At 40.3% G+C, this 16922-nt stretch overlaps 1 protein-coding gene across 3 annotated transcripts in view; it reads left to right on the top strand.

Moving 5' to 3' along the window:
- Galnt1 (polypeptide N-acetylgalactosaminyltransferase 1) overlaps window positions 1–16922 on the top strand; it is a 70459-nt gene that overhangs the window by 36386 nt on the left and 17151 nt on the right. For all 3 annotated transcript variants that reach the window (XM_052201481.1, XM_052201479.1, XM_052201480.1), the window contains exons 4-7: window positions 1788–1962; window positions 8704–8870; window positions 12805–13012; window positions 15471–15641. In XM_052201481.1, coding sequence (XP_052057441.1) covers window positions 1788–1962; window positions 8704–8870; window positions 12805–13012; window positions 15471–15641 — 721 coding nt within the window. The remainder of the gene's footprint in view (window positions 1–1787; window positions 1963–8703; window positions 8871–12804; window positions 13013–15470; window positions 15642–16922) is intronic.

Here is a 16922-nt window from a genome sequence, read left to right as displayed (position 1 = left end):
CGCTGCAGCTTGAAGGAAGCGGGCAGTTCATGTTAAATGTCTGCACATCTGTGTGGATGGACATTGAGACAGAAGGAATTTGGTAAAAAGGGGAACAGGAAAGTATCAGCATGTAGGGCAGTAGAGGACTGAAATCACAAGAAAAGGGCTGCTTTTGAAGATCCTAAGGTTAATATGGTTTTGAAACACTAGTGACATAGACAACATAGAAAAGGAGCAACTTTTGTTCGAAAATACAAGTAATGGAGAAATGGGTTGGAAATAACAGCATGAAACAAGGTGATAATGCTTTGCTTATGGAATAAAAACTGAACACAGAACTGAGGAAAAGGTGATCTGATTCATGGGCTCTGAGGAGAGCTGGATTTGAGTCAGATCCTAAGGGGGAGATGGAGGAAGTAGTTTTGTGAGGTGAGGGTGTCTGGGGTCGAATTGAGAAGGATGTCAGCAGTGGGAGAGCATTACTTTGGAGAAACATGCTAGCTTTCTGCCGCTGTGGCAGCAAGAAAGGTAACTCACTGTCCTAGCCGGGCCGAGGCCAGTGCGCCATGGTCAGGGCAGAGTGTGGAGTAGAGCATTTTCATCTGCACCTATGCTTTGTTTGAGCATAAAATGCCTGCATATCTCTACCAAGCTTCTGTAGATGTTCAGTCTGTCATGGTCTACTGGGCTGCATAAAGTTTAGTATTCATAAGAGATAGTGACTAATGAGAGACTTGGAAGCCCTGGGAAGACAAAGATGTGGCAGTGGAGAGATGATAGTTTGTTCTGAGTCAAATGTAAATGACCCTGCCCAAGAGCATGGATTGGTGTTGTCCCAGTTGACATGATTCACTGTGAGAGTGGTGACATGAGCTTCTCTTAGTCACAGAACCAGCGGAGCTTAGGGCCAGCACACTTAGCAGAGTCATTGGCAGGCAGGTTACAGCAAAGTGGGAGTGCTCTGCAAAGATTACATCTCAAAGATACCAGATAGTCAAAAAGTGACCAAAGATAGCCAATGACTCTGGACCTGCAGCATTCCAACTCCCCATAGTCCATTCAGTCAGACAGCATTGAATCTTCAACATAGGTTTGGCTTTTAGAGACTTAAAGTTATAAGAATAATGCTTTTAGAAAGGAAAGGGAAGCTGTTTTACTTGCCTTTAAAAGGTGGATGTAGTTTCCTGTGATAAAGATACAGGGCGGGCTGGAGAGATGGCTCAGGGGTTAAGAGCACTGACTGCTCTTCAAAAGGTCCTAAGTTCATATCCCAGCAACCACATGGTGGCTCACAACCATCCTTAACGAGATCTGATGCCCTCTTCTGGAGACAGCTACAGTGTACTTACATATAATAAATAAATAAATCTTTGAAAAAAAAAAAAAGATACAGGGGTGTGGGGTGGATATCGGAGGAGGCGGCCTGCCTGAACAACAACAGCATGAGGGCAAAAGAGACCAAGGCACAGGTGGGGGGAGTGGCCGCCCTCAGATGGGAGGGAGGGGTGCCAAGGAGGAGGTAGGCGTGGATGTTAGCTTCCATTCCAGGAGAGTCAGGGAGGACTGCTGTAGTCTAGGAAGACTGGAGGGTCCTCTCAAACTTCTGCAAAGCTACTTAGCACTAGCTGAACAGAGTACGGCTGAGAGCTCAGTCACTTCCTCAGCACGGGCAGTCGGACAGGCAGGACAGCCCAGTGGAGGCTGCTCTGCTGGGTGAGGGCAGTTTTCACTTGAAGGTTGTTACTCAGCAGCATCCATTAGTTGTTGTGAAATGGTTTTCAGCTAAGCTTCTTCTTTCTTCTTAGTTCTAGAGCTAGTGCAGAAGCCTCATGAAGGTCCTGGAGAAATGGGGAAACCAGTCGTCATTCCTAAAGAGGACCAAGAGAAGATGAAAGAGATGTTTAAAATCAATCAGTTCAACCTAATGGCAAGTGAGATGATTGCGTTCAACAGATCCTTACCAGATGTGAGGCTAGAGGGGTAAGTACACAGTGTGCCTGTGTGGAGGCTGGTCTGTCCCCAACAAGTGCTTCGCCGCAGTGCTGGCAGCTCTGTCACGGACGTTGTTCAGTTCTCCGTGGAGCCTAAGTTGAGTGCTGATGAAGGAACGCCCCAGATATTACTGTTCTGCTGACTCAGGAGCTAGGAAAGTGATTACTTCTCTCAATTAATTAGTAGTGGATTCTAAACACTTTCAAAAATATTCATATATTCAGCCTTTTGCAGAAAGATTTTAGGTACATGTAACTTGAGGCAGTCCTACATGTAGTCCCACATGTATAATTTACTGAATTTTTATATGTATATACACAGCTGTGTAACATCAACTAAACCAAATAAATAAAGTTCTTTTATTTACTTTTCCAGTTATTTCTCCCACTTCCAGAGACACCACTGTTTTGACCCCTTTATAAACTGAGATGAAATACTTTCTCTGTTATGGAGGACAAGAGAGTTTAGACCTCTGCTAGAAACACTGTGCCTGGACACAGCAGCACCAAATTGCATTCTAAAAATTCTGTAGAAGGAGAGCGGGGAAGAAGTGGCTCAGGAGCGAAGGGCATGCTCTGCTCCTGTGGAGGACCCAGGTTGCACTCCAAGCACCTCTCGTGGGCAGCTCACAATCGTTTATATTTCCAGCTTTAAGAGGATCTAACTCCCTTTTCCAGCTTCCGAGGGCACTTGCACTCACATGCACATTACACACACACACATACACACACACACACACACACAATCACAAAAACAAATAGTAAAAGAAAAATCTGTAATAGTGTAGATGTTATGTGCCTTTATAAGTAGATATTATAGGCATATTTAATATTTTAGATCAAAGACTTCGATGCCTTTAATTGCATCCCTTGACAGGAATATCTCTGAGTTCAAGGCTAGATTGGTATACACAGTGAGTTCTATGAGACTCTGTTTCAAAAACATAAAAACAAAAAACAACCAAAGAAAACCTAGAAAATTTAAATTACCAGGTCCTACAAAATATAACTTGTTGGCTTTTTTTGTCTAGTTTGTTTGGGTTCTTTTATCTCTACCTCCCAATCATTATTCCCTCTAATACCCCAACACCAGGTAGAATAGAGAGAAGGTTAGAGGGGCAAGGGTCTGCTGCCTTGGAGGACCTGAAGCGGCCCATAGCCCACACCTGGGATTAAAACAAAAACCGTGTTCACATAAACACAGTTGGGTTTTTAAAGAAACCAAAACTCTCACTACAATAACTGATACAAGAGCAGAAATTATGAAGTAGTATCACTGTTAAATCCGTAAATTACCTAAGGCCTTTATACAGAGACATCTATAAACAGTAACAGACTTATAGTTCTGCACAGTCTTGTCAATGAATTACATTTTATGTATATCTAAGGAAGAAACAAAGCCAAGCTTTGACTAGGAAAAAGAAGGAACATACCAGTGTACATCATGAAATCACAGTGATCAGTAAAATTAGATGACATAATAAACAAAGAGCCTTAGCCTATGCACTCAAGCCAAACTGCCACACTTAGAACCATGATTAAGTCCTTTTAAAGTCATTGAAAAACACAACAGTATAAGTTGTGTGGCTATTTCTTTAAATATGAGAAAGTATTTGATAAAATTTGTTGCTGCCCTGATGTGCTTAGGAACTTGAAAGCAGTGCAGCAGGTAAACCCCACAACATAGCTGTACTTAACTATGGAAGATCAGGGACACGTAGAGTGCTCACGTCTTTACTTCCTGTCAGTGTCCCACCAGTTCCCTGGAGGTCCGCCAGGTGTGCGCTACGGTCAGCGCTGAGCAGCCTGAGGCAGAAAGGTTGGGAGGCTGAGGAAAACCCCAGGTACATAGACTCTGCTTCAGCCTTCTTCTCAGCCTTTTATCCTCAAATGGATTATAGGTAGAGGATTATAATCCATATGTGTTCAGTAAGGTAGTTAGGGGGGGTCTATATTTCTATGGAAGAGATATTAATATATGTTGTTTTTAGGCAAAATCTAGAAGATATTTTTGAAATATCTTTTTAGATATTAGAACATAATAAGTATGTGTGTGTGTTTGTGTGTGTGTGTTGGGGAGGAATCTACTCCTTGAAGGAAATTCTAAAGTACTATTGAGAGAAATAAATAAATGAAGAAAATACTGTGTTCAGGATCAATACTATAAAGATGTTGATTCACTCAGGTTTGTTAATTTAGGGTAGTTATAGTCATAATTGTGTGGATATATGTGGGGTGTGTGTGTAATTTGATTAGCTGATTGGTGGGGTTGTTTTGTTTTGTTTTGTTTTTCACGACAGGGTTTCTCTGTGTAGCCCTGGCTGGCCTAGAACTCACTGTGTAGACCAGACTGGCCTTAAACTCAGAAATCTGCCTACTCTGTGTCCCAAGTGCTGGGATTAAAGGCGTGCACCACCACTGCCTTTAGCTGATTGTTGATTGTGTCACTTGAAGTACAAAAAACTGCAAGAGCCAGGCATTGTTGTGGAATTATCAAGATTTCTTTAAAAGCTGTAGTTATCAAGATATTGTGAAATTCTTATAAGAATAACAGATCAGAGGAACAAAATTGGGAGTTTATCTCACCTCTCATTCATACAAAAACACTTAGTTGATGACTAAGAGGTCACTGTGTAACCCTGATAGCCCTGAAAGGATGATCTTTTAAGCAACAAATGCCATTGAGTGAATCTCCCGTGCTTAAGGACAAAAGAGAAACTGTACTTTTGCTTCCAGCATAAAGAACAGTTTGTATTCTGTGTATCATAAATACGAATACAAAGGCAGAGCCGTAAATTATTGCATACGATATCTCTTTAAACTTGGAAAAGATGTTTCTAAATTTATTTACTCATTTAATGTATATGAGTACACTGTCACTGTCTTCAGACATACCACAAGAGGACATCAGATCCCATTACAGATGGTTGTGAGCCACCATGTGGTTGCTGGGAATTGAACTCAGGACTTCTGAAAGAGCAGCTGAGCCATCTTTCCAGCACCCGCTTTTTTGTTGTTGTTGTTGTTGTTTTGTTTTTTTAAGATTTATTTTATTATGTATACAGTGTTCTACCTACATATATGCCTGCGGGTCAGAAGAGGGCACCAGATCTCATAGATGGTTGTGAGCCACCATGTAGTTGCTGGGAATTGAACTCAAGACCTCTGGAAGAACAACCAGTGTTTCTGAACCATCTCTCCAGCCCCTGGAAAAAGATTTCTTAAACAGATCATAAGATTCAAACACAAAAAGGGGAGGGGAATTGATAGATTAGATAGGGATCAAACCCAAGAAAGTGATCATGCTAAGCCAAGTGCTCTACCACTGATAGACAACCAGCCCCCTTAAACACTTTCTGCTTATTAAATAGGGGGGGGGGATATATTCAATCAAGTTGTTGCTAAAAAGACTATTTGTGACATAACTAGTAAAGTGCTCAAATCCAGAAGTACAGCTCCTACATATCAAAAAGAAAAAATAACCCAGTAAAAAAACCATGAGATTTGAGCCAAGTGAAGGCAGGCAGATCTCTAAGTTCAAGGCCAGCTTGGTCTACAAAATGAATTCCAAGCCAATCAAGGCTACCCAGAGGAGCCTTGTCTTAGGGCGGTGGGGGTGAGAGATTTAAATATCATTTTACAGAAGGGATTATTCAAATAACTGAGGATATGATATAATATTGTTAATAATGTTTTAAAAAACCAACTCAGTGTCAAATCATTTGATACTGTCATATACTACTGGAAAGTAATTTGGTATAGCCATATTGAAAATGTATCCATTCATGCTAAAATCAGCATTTATATCCTTCATGGCCTAACAGTTTCACTCATTGATACTTACATACATACATACATACATACATACATACACACACACACACACACACACATATGTACGTACATGTGGGTGTGTGTGTATGTATGCGTGCAACAGGAGACAAAGGTAAAATGTTTATAGTAGTAAATTTGTATTGGTTCCAAGATTTTAAATCTCAAACTTCTGTTAGTAAAATAGAAGGTCTGTCATGGCGGTGTTTGCCTTTAATGACAACTTTCAGAAAGCAGAGGCAGAAGGATCCCTGTGAGTTCAAGGTCAGCCTGGTCTACATAGTGAGTTCCAAGCCAGTTGGGGCTATACAGTGAGACTCAACGACAACAGGAAATAAATAGAATAGGATACTTTATAGTAGAAATGAACAGAAGTCACGTGTCATCCCGAATATAAACCTCACCAACATAATAAATAGCCAAATAATCATATAATATAGAGAGAATAATATTTGTGAACAAGTCAAAACAAACCAAATACGACTCCTTTAGAACCACCAAAGTTTTTCCTTTTGGGACAGAGGAGACGATGAGTTCTCAGTCGTAGTTCCGTGCTCACATATTGGGTTTGCTCTCTGCTAGCTCATTCCGCTCACATATTGGGTGTGTTTTGGTTTTGCAGTTCTGGGAATTGAGCCCAAGAAATTTGTTTTGTGTACTCTGTGTTTGCCATATTCCATAATGAACTTGGGGACAAGTGAGATGTGAAGCACTGTATAGCAGTGCATCTGATATAAGGCAGCTCTGATGGAGCGGGGCATGTAGGGAGGAGAGAGGGGAGAGAGAACAGTGTGTGTTGGTGGAGAACGCTTTAAAAAGTGTTAAAAGCAAAGGCTTTAGCTGTCAGTAGGTGAGAAGGTGGATAGACAAGAACAGACCATTTAAGCCCTCTCTAGAGGAAAAAGCATGATTTTAGAGTCTAAATACTAACAGGAGTGTGTGTGTGTGTGTGTTGGTGGCATTATTTGTTTTGTGATATTGGAAACCAATATGTGTGTGTTGGTGGCATTATTTGTTTTGTGATATTGGAAACCAATTGTAACTGAGGAGGGCAAGAGTGGTTTTAGAAATCTGAGATGTGAGTTTGAAGGTGTCATCTAGGAAAGCTGCTGGCGCCTAGAATGTGAGGAGGACCCATGTGAGGGTGACCATCCAGCCCGGGTGGGTCTCTGTGAGCTACATTGACTCACCCAAGGGCAGAGCACAAGTAGGACAAAAGTGGACACAGCCAAGGGTTCAGGAAATCTGACCTAGTCTAGCTTTCTGTTTAGTACTGTTTTTATTTTGTTCCCTCCTTTCCTGTGACACAGTTTGAGCTGATAGAAATTTCAGCTTCGAGCTGATGCTTTGGAGCTGGACATTTTGTTTTTATTCACTAAGCATAGCATCTGAATATGTTGTAATGGTCAAGGTGTGGATTTAGTTATTTACATGCTTATTCATATCTGTATAATACAGTTTTGATCTAAACATTCATATTTTACTTAAGTGTTGGGCATTTTTCAGACACTGCTGGTTCACCACTGATTCCAGTTTGGTCTTTGGACCAACTTGTAAATGATACCCTGATAGTGACAGTCCAGTCTACCACTGGGGCAGTCTTAGCGGGGTGTGGTGCTGCTCAGTTACAGACGTGGCTTTTTTGCTCACCCTTCTTTGTTTAGTTCATGTGCACATTGCAGATGTGCACAGCACACCCACACATACAGTTCACATCAGTCCTCTCTCGGTTAAAAATGACGATGATAGGAATAATGCTACCACCAAGGCTGCCTAAGGGATTTATTTTAGTGTTTTTGAAGGTACAAAGTTTATTCCATGGCTGGAGTAGGTGTGAGAGGGATAAATCATGTGCTAAGACAGGAAAGCAGAGGAAGCAGAGAGAGCTGGCTCTCCTTTTATAATAACCGAGAGGCCTCACTCACCTGTGACGAGTGCTTCCAGTGTCTGCTTTACAGAGTGACTACCAAGATTAAGAACAGGGTACATGGTAGGTACTTAGTACATGCATCTGTTGTTTTATTTTATTGTTTTTAGTTTGTGAAGGTTACACTTTTGTTAAGGTTATTTGATTCTGGTGTTTTTTTTAAGCCAATTTGTTCTTTTTTTTTTCTTTTAAAGATTTATTTATTTATTTTATGTATATGAGTACGTTGTAGCTGTGTAGATGGTTGTGAGCCATCATGTGGTTGCTAGGAATTGAACTCAGGGCCTCTGCTCTCTCTAGCCCCACTTGCTCTGGCCCAAAGATTTATTATATGTAAGTAAACTGTAGCTGTATTCAGACACACCAGAAGAGGGCATCAGATCTCATTATGGATGGTTGTGAGCTACCATGTGGTTGTTAGGATTTGAATTCAGGCCCTTTGGAAGAGCAGTCGGTGCTCTTCACTGCTGAGCCCGCCAGTTGGTTCTTAATGTGCAATTTGAGATTGATAGTATAGCTTTTATTTCATTCTTCACTAAAATGAATTAACCTAGCCACGTGTGGTGCACACCTTTAAATCCCAGTACTTAGGAGTCAGAGGCAGGAAGATCTCTGTGAGTTCCTATGGACCTTAGTCTGCATATCAGGTCTCAGGTTAGCTAAGGCTGCATAGTGAGACCCAGTTTCAAAAAACAAACAAACAAACAAACATGAAAATAAATAAAATGAAGCAAACCAAAAGTCTGCATCAGGAGAGATTATTCTAAGAATATGGGTAAATCTTTAAAATAATTTTTCTTCTCTACATCAGTGTTACTTATTATGCATGCAGCATTAATCCAAACCTAAATGGAAAACCACCTACAGTCTCACCATTAGCACAAACCTTTGCTGTTCTGTCAACTTTTCTACAGATTCATTTTCTGTAGTGTCTTAAGGTCTCTGTTATAAAGGCATTTTCTTTGTCTTTAGGTGTAAAACAAAGGTGTATCCAGATAACCTTCCTACAACGAGCGTGGTGATTGTTTTCCACAACGAGGCATGGAGCACACTTCTTCGCACAGTCCACAGTGTCATTAACCGCTCTCCAAGGCACATGATAGAAGAGATTGTTCTTGTAGATGACGCCAGTGAAAGAGGTAAACCCTGCATTGTAAGGCCAGTGGTGTCAGACCTTTGATTACTCACAGCTTGCAAACTATTGCTATAACTTTAACCTAATAATTGTAGGTTAAAAATTCCAACTTATCTAAAAATTCTTGCCATTTAAACTCATAATGCTTTAAAATGTGATGTTGATGTTGAACAGGAAAAACCCACACAATTTTGTCAGAATTTTCTCTGTGGAAAGCTACAATTCTGTTCATGAGGGGAGAGATTTAGTTCTGAGTGGTAGGAAGAACTTTTGACAGCAAGATGGAGTTCACGCTAGAGTTCTCTGGATTCTTCTTAGGCTTCTTATTTCCTTCCTTTTTAAATTTCAGGAATGATCTGTAGTTAGGTGCATAAAATAATTAAGCACAATTAAAATGTGGTGTATAGTCTGACTGTGTTCTCACATACATCTGTCACATCTCTTGCCTAGATACCCTTCTGGGAATATCAGGATTTTTCACAGATTTAGAATATCCTAATCTGTTTCATGAGACACTCTTAGGAAAAGGCACACTAATGAAAAGTAACTTGGATCACCATTTTTGACTCTGCACTCTCGGAGATTTTATGTTGTAGATGCTGTAGAAAAGATAGAACTTTAAAATCAGAAACCCAGTATTACTTAATTGATTTATTTTTTTCCCACAGCTCATCTAATACACTGTAAGGTAAGGTGTATTTGGTAGAACTCTAATCTGTATGAACAAGTCCAATGGAAATGAAAGCTTTCAGTCTACATTTCTGTGGAATGAAAAACTACCATCCTTAGTGGCCCCGTAGGACTCTTTGCTAAATGAAGAGGGGAAGGAGCCAGGAAAGGATCTAAGAGCTGTGCAGGGCTCTGCTGTAGACTTTCTGTGCCCAAAACACACAGTATATTTCCCCCAGATTGCCTGTATCTAATGGCATTAGTAAGGGGAAGGCACTGGTAGCCAGCAGAGTGACGATGCCTCCATTGTGGCTATTTCATTTTAATTTAGTATGTGTAATTATTTGTTTTGGGACACACACACACACACACACACACACACACACACTCACTCACTCATGCACATCCAGCCTACATGCTAAGGTATACAGGTGGATGTGAGTATGTTCTCTTTTCCACCCTGTGGGTCCCAGGAATCAAACTCAGGTTATCATCTTAGAGACAAGCACATTTTCCCAATTTTGCCATCTCAGCAGCCTCATTAGAACTAATTTTTACCTTGTTGTAAGAAATGGAAGTGCGTATTTCCAGTTGAATCTTAGAGCACTTTTTGTGAGTGCTTAGAATATTGCCAATGAAAACACAAAAATGTGAGATAAATCTACCTTTCCTCAGAAACCTTTGAAGTCAGAAATTATAAACAATTAAAGTACTGCAAAATATTAGTGTGTGCATTAATGTACAAGACAAGTTTTAGCAATACCAGCAAGTGACAAGACTGACAGCGTCATGCTGTGTGGCAGGGATGCTTAGGGGTCTATTCACAGGACAGCAGAAGGCAGGATATCTGAGGAAGAGGAGGGCCTTCTACTCACCAGTTACCTTCCAAGAACTCAATTCTTGTCAAATTATGTATGGACTGATGACACACATTTCTTAGTGTCCATTGTATAAAAGTCACAAAGATGTCAGAAATGCCAAGGGATTTTGTTATAGTGCTACAGAATCATGCATTAAAAACTTGTTGTTGTTGTTCATAGACAAGACAGTTTTAATAGCTTTTAGAAATGTAGAACTTTAGTATTAGATTGCTTTGGTTTTTAAGGCTTATTTTTAAAACTATTTTGAAAAAAACTTACTGGGAGACATTGATAATCATACAATCAACATTGATCGATTTAAGATGAGCATGCCTAGAATTATCACAGGTGATTCTGTCCAGTTCTAGGTAACATATGGACATGTAGACTAAATGCTGATTCACATTTGTACCAATTACATGTTCCACATTTCCTGTGTATAATTCATTCCTTTATATTCTGTTTGCTTGTTGGGTTGTTGCTAGCTTTGCTTGCTTCTTGAGACAGAGTCCTGCTGTAAAGCCCAGGCCACTCTGGCCTCAAACTTAAGATCCTTACACCTCTGCCCCATCCCCCAAGTCTCAGGAGTACAGGTATCCCCACTTCGCCTGGCCAGCACTTGTACAGTGCTCTGTCCCATGATAGATGATGGATGGGTTTAAAGTCAGGCCAGTCTGGCCATAACAAACGTCACCTTGATCAGCTTCATTTAAATATCCTGAGCTAAATATTCATTCCTAAAGTATGTGTAACAACACAGTCTTACAGATCATTGTAACATTGTGTGGAATACTCAAAACCCACTCATTGCCAACACAAAAAAGTATTTTTCTCAGATTGGCATTGTTCACACCTTTTTACTCAGAATCTGGTTATATTCTTCTCACTTTCTGACTTCGTCCATGAAATCATAGTGCTATTTTGAAGCACTATTTTTAGCACAAATATTAGGAAGTAAGTTAACCAGAAAAAGATTAGTAATCTGATTAGTAATCTGCATTTTTGGAGAGTTTTGGAGTTTTGATGATTTTACTAGTATATTACCAAACTGAATCATCTTATAAGGAACACTTTGGATCTCTGCTTTCAGTATTTAAATAGCTTCTTAATCACACACCACGATTTCTGTGAGTTGAGTGCTTAGTTTTACAACCTGAATGGTACTTCCATCATGGAGTCAGTTGTGCTAACATCTGGGGGCTACTTAGGTCTGGGGCCCTGTTATACCTAGTTAGAGGATACATATCTATAACTCACATTAGTTAGAAAGACATGGTCCCAGGTCCCATCACCATCAATAGTTTGTAATTCACACTTGTCTGACAAAGATCTTTCTTTACCTTTCAGTTTCTGTCTAGCATTTATCTTATGAGATTTTTACTTTCTGTCTCCTTCTCAGTCTAGTTAGAAACTATGGTGATCAGTGAGACACACTGTTTCTGTCTTGGAAGAAATCTCACAATTTTAAAAACTAATAGTTGTGACATATAGTATTTCTTTTCTCTGTTCTCTAGATTGAATATTTTCTTTTCTTTCATGTACATACTGTGTGTGTGTGGGGGGGTCCCATCACCATCAATAGTTTGTAATTCACACTTGTCTGACAAAGATCTTTCTTTACCTTTCAGTTTCTGTCTAGCATTTATCTTATGAGATTTTTACTTTCTGTCTCCTTCTCAGTCTAGTTAGAAACTATGGTGATCAGTGAGACACACTGTTTCTGTCTTGGAAGAAATCTCACAATTTTAAAAACTAATAGTTGTGACATATAGTATTTCTTTTCTCTGTTCTCTAGATTGAATGTTTTCTTTTCTTTCATGTACATACTGTGTGTGTGTGTGTGTGTGTGTGTGTGTGTGTGTGTGAGAGAGAGAGAGAGAGAGAGAGAGAGAGAGAGAGAGAGAGAGAGAGAGAGAGAGAGAGAGAGTTGGGGTGTATTGGCATTTTAATTTGGGGGACAAGATCTTAAAATTTCTTGTGTAACCTACACTGACCTCAAACTCAAAATCCTGCTGCTCCTGCCTTCCAGATATTGGGATCCAAGTGTGTCCCACCATGCTGGATTCCAAGTGTATACCCCACGCCTGCCTCAGTCTCTTTGCTTCTGCTGCAGAGTCTTTAGCACGATTAGGAAGACTCGTGAGGCCTGGTAGATGACGCATGGTGACGTGCCCGTCCAAGGCGACAGCTGAGCCTCAGACACTGCCTTGGCGAGCGCTCAGGTGGAGATAGAGGCAGCTAGTTCTTACCTTCTTGACATTAGCTTCCTTTAGGAAACGGTGTTGATGGGACAGGAATCTCACCTAGTGCTCTGTCAATATGTACATGTTGAAAGAGTGCTGCAAATCAAAATTGCTTTATATTTGGATAATGCCAACTTATGTAATTCATGTTTTGTTATATTTTCAGACTTTCTGAAAAGACCTCTAGAGAGTTATGTGAAAAAACTTAAAGTGCCAGTTCATGTAATTCGAATGGAACAACGCTCTGGGTTGATCAGAGCTAGATTAAAAGGAGCTGCTGTGTCCAAAGGCCAAGTGATCACCTTCTTAGATGCTCACTGTGAGTGTACAGCAGGGTGGCTGGAGCCTCTGTTAGCCCGGATCAAACATGACAGGTAATTGTCGGGAACTTGTGGATTGGTTCTTAGTCCTTTTATCTTAAATTGTGTGGAACATTGCAAATTCTCTGTTTTTAAATAAGCACAAAAATACCATCCTTTCAAATTGCCTTTTAAAATGCCGTCAAGAGTGCTTCAAACAAGATGCAGATAAGACCACTTTCTTAAAGTCTGACAGTTAACACATTTGCAAACTCTCCTAATGAGGATGAATTAGGTAGCATTTTATAGAATAATGACTCTGTGCTCTCTTGACCAAATGGGTCTGGAACAGGTAGACAGTGAACTCAGGGAACGTTTGCTTGTCCTGCTTTCAGAGGAGACCAATTATCTCAGCTTTGTTGAAGTCTTCACAGGGACTGTAGCTCTCATCTTGTAGCACAGGCTGAAGAGAGTACATTGTATCTTGTAATTCTCAGCGTGTTTGGAATGATTAACTGTAACTCTATTAATATAGAGTGAGCATCCCTGCAGTGTGTCTGTGGTGGTCAGGTTTCATGTTACACACTTCCACAAAGACTTGTCTGATTAAGTCTTGTTCCGTCTGTAGCAGTCAAGTTTCGTGTTACACACTTCCACAAAGACTTGTTTGATTCTGTCTTGTTCCTGAGGATCAGGAAAGAAGTAACGTTAGTAAACTTCACCTGTAGTCAGTTTCCATTGCTGTGGCAATTTGACCTGGAGGCTGTTGACATCAGCTTTAAGGGTGAGATTTCATAGAGTAGACTTTTCCAAGCCCCGTGGAGAATGGAGGGGTAGGGCCCTTCATTTGTCCTGTTCATTAATTATCAAATGGCGGCATCAGCTGTCTGTGCTCAGACACAGAACAAACCAGCGTTGGGTCAGAAGACACCCAGCAGTGTAACAAAAAGACCATCGCCCTGAAGAATCAAAAGAATAGAATCTCTAAATATTTTTCTGTAAGTAAAAGGTTTAAGGAAATACTTGCATAAAGATAACAAACTTTAGAAACATGATCCTGGGCCTCCCTATACAGAGAAAGCAGTGTGTGATGTATGGAAGAAAGTTGACTAAAACAACGAAATAACTTATATTTGGGGCTGCGTGGTAGATTATATATCCTAAATAGTTTCCAACGGATAAAGTGCTAGATAAAACAGATTTTTTGAAATGCACTACGGAGTTGTCATAAAGGGGAAAAAATGTACATCACAAAGTGAGCAAACCAGCTGTCGGTTCACTCAGGCAGCTGGTATTTGTGGTCTCTGTAATGAACTCTGGGCACTGTCAGTCCTTTGATAACGGTTCACGCTGGGAGTAACTCATGGGAGGGACGCTGTGGGTCCTAACAGCAGACACCGGGTAAAGCTGAGGGGCGGGAGTCTGTGCAGGGAGAGGAGAAGAACACATCACACACAGCAGAGGAAAGCTCACTGCTTTACCTTGGGTGTGGAAGATGGGGACAGCTCCCACCACATTGTTCAAGCAGGATATAGAAAAAGTAGGAAAATGGACTATTTTTATGAGGCTGCAGTAATTTTAATTTAAAAAAATGAAGACCTATGCTTTAAGTTTTAAAGTTTTAAGTGTGTGGCCAGAGGACAGCTTGCCAGCATTCGTTTTCTCCTTCCACCATGAATACGGTGATCAGACTCAGATCAATGTGTTGGGAAGCTGGCACTATTAGCTACTGGGCATCCTGCTGCCTCAGACCCATACTATGAAAAGTTACGGTGCTCAGGGAGAAGTCAAGGGACAACGCTCGGAAGTGGGTTTCTCTTTCTACATGTAGATCCTAGCATTGAATGCCAGTGATCAAATTCGTTTACCCTCTGAGCCATTTCACCAGCTCATGGAAGAGATTTTTTTAAACACCAAGAAAATGTGATTTGATATGACAGTCTATAAATTATATCTACTAAAGACTGTATTTGGGACATTTTTCCTTCCAAAGAGCTGTTGTCATTTGTGATTGTTTTTATGTCCTGAGCTATTATTTTTTTTAGATGTAATTCAATTAAAAAAATATAAGAAATCAACTTCAAAGTTAATAGCACTATGTTAAAGCTATAGGGAGAAATATGTGTACAAGTGTATAACATGACTAGAACACAGGAGTGTTGCCATTAATTAAGTAACATCAGTACTGGCCATTGTCCTGAAAGCAGATCATGTACTCACTTCCCCACTAACAAAAACTGAAAATAGAAATGATAAGAGTTTCTATAAAGGAAAATTTTGCCTAAAAAGGATTAAGTGTGTATCACTAAAAATTAATTTTTGAAATACCTTAAATATTTTCATGTGGCAGATAGTAAAGAGTGTGTATAAAAGAAGAAATGCAAAAAAGACCGAAGGTTCTCAGCTAACAAATGATTTTGATACTGGCTTGGTAGAGATTATAGCATGAATAAACTTTACCATTGTTTAGTTGTATAGTTGTTATAGTAAGTAGGTACAGTTGAAGATTTTAAATTTGCTTTTATGACCTCAGGAGAACAGTGGTGTGTCCTATCATTGATGTGATCAGTGATGATACTTTCGAGTACATGGCAGGCTCTGACATGACCTATGGTGGATTCAATTGGAAGCTGAATTTTCGTTGGTACCCTGTTCCCCAGCGAGAAATGGACAGAAGGAAAGGTGACCGGACTCTTCCTGTCAGGTAATTTGTCAGACGTTTTCTTTATTGTATATTGCAGAGTTGTGACACTTTATCATGGAGTATTCTTTGAGAAGCAAAGCAATTGTATACTTTGTATGTAGTCAAGAATCGTATTTCACATTTTTTAAAAGAAGGATTTTTTTCTCCCTCCAGTTAACAGTTAAACAGTCATTCTGTAACTAAAAGTTATTTTCATTCTGTAAACTCCTAGTACATGTGATAAGTGATGATAACATACATATATTCTTCTTTTCTGTATGAAAACATTGCAGATTTCTAAGTTTAGTCTGTTTAAATCAAGCTACTTCTCAATCAGTTGTGTCCTTATGTTAAATACTAGCTCAAAGTTGTGTCTTGCACTGTAACATTTTACTAATGTGCCATCCGGGTGGTACTTACTGACTATAAGCTTAGAAAAGCTTGGTCCTCACAATGCTAAATGGAGATTCTGAAAAATGCATTCAGTGTAAGGAGTCTAAGATAGTGCGTCAGTACTAGGGAGCAAGATGGACGTGAGAAGCGGCTGGGACTCCCGGGGTGTAATGGCATTCCCACTGTGTGTGTTTATTACTATACTTGATCACGTGTGGCTTTATTCAGGAAGGGATAGAAAGCACGCTGGTAAGGACAGGGCCTGAGCCTCAACTCCACAGACAGAAGCCCTAGGACTCACTCCAGGTGCATCCTGCCACTTTGTAGTAATGGACTACCACTTTCTCCTGTTCAGAGTTTCTCTGGTCTGTTCTTCCTTAAATTCATATCCACTTCTGGAGAAGTCAAAGAGATTTCTTTTTCCACTCTATTCTTTTCCAGCCTGTGTTCTTACCAGTACCAGGAAGCTCTTAGTACAGTTCAGTGTTAAATCAAGGACTCTTAGAAATTTGAAAGCTTTGTAAATTATAGCTTTCACTGGAGAGACAATGCTGCTGCCCGAGAGGGCCTGGAATAGTGCGTGTCGATGACTTCTGACCTTAGGAGCCTTATCTCTGGAGCCAAGAACTTGTGTTTTCTCCCTCTGGAGTCTGTTTTCCCCCCTTTCACATTCATCCTTCATGGAAATCCGTGATTAACTGAAACCGAGGATACTCATTTATTTAAATCCTCCTTCATTATCATTCCTCTGCTTAATTCTCCATGCTTCTACCTCCACACCCACACCCCCCTGTGCACACCTGGGCTTGTCTCTGGCAGTCGACATGCTGTGGGTCGTCAGCGTAGGTGGTCAGAAGGGCAGTCCCTTTAGAAGGAGAATGTTGATGGTACTCTGCACTGCATCCTCTC

This window comes from Apodemus sylvaticus, chromosome 13 (assembly GCF_947179515.1).
Source record: "Apodemus sylvaticus chromosome 13, mApoSyl1.1, whole genome shotgun sequence".
Classification (NCBI taxonomy): domain Eukaryota; kingdom Metazoa; phylum Chordata; class Mammalia; order Rodentia; family Muridae; genus Apodemus; species Apodemus sylvaticus.
Note: the sequence above shows the minus strand (reverse complement) of the source record. Positions and strands in the feature narration are given on the sequence as shown.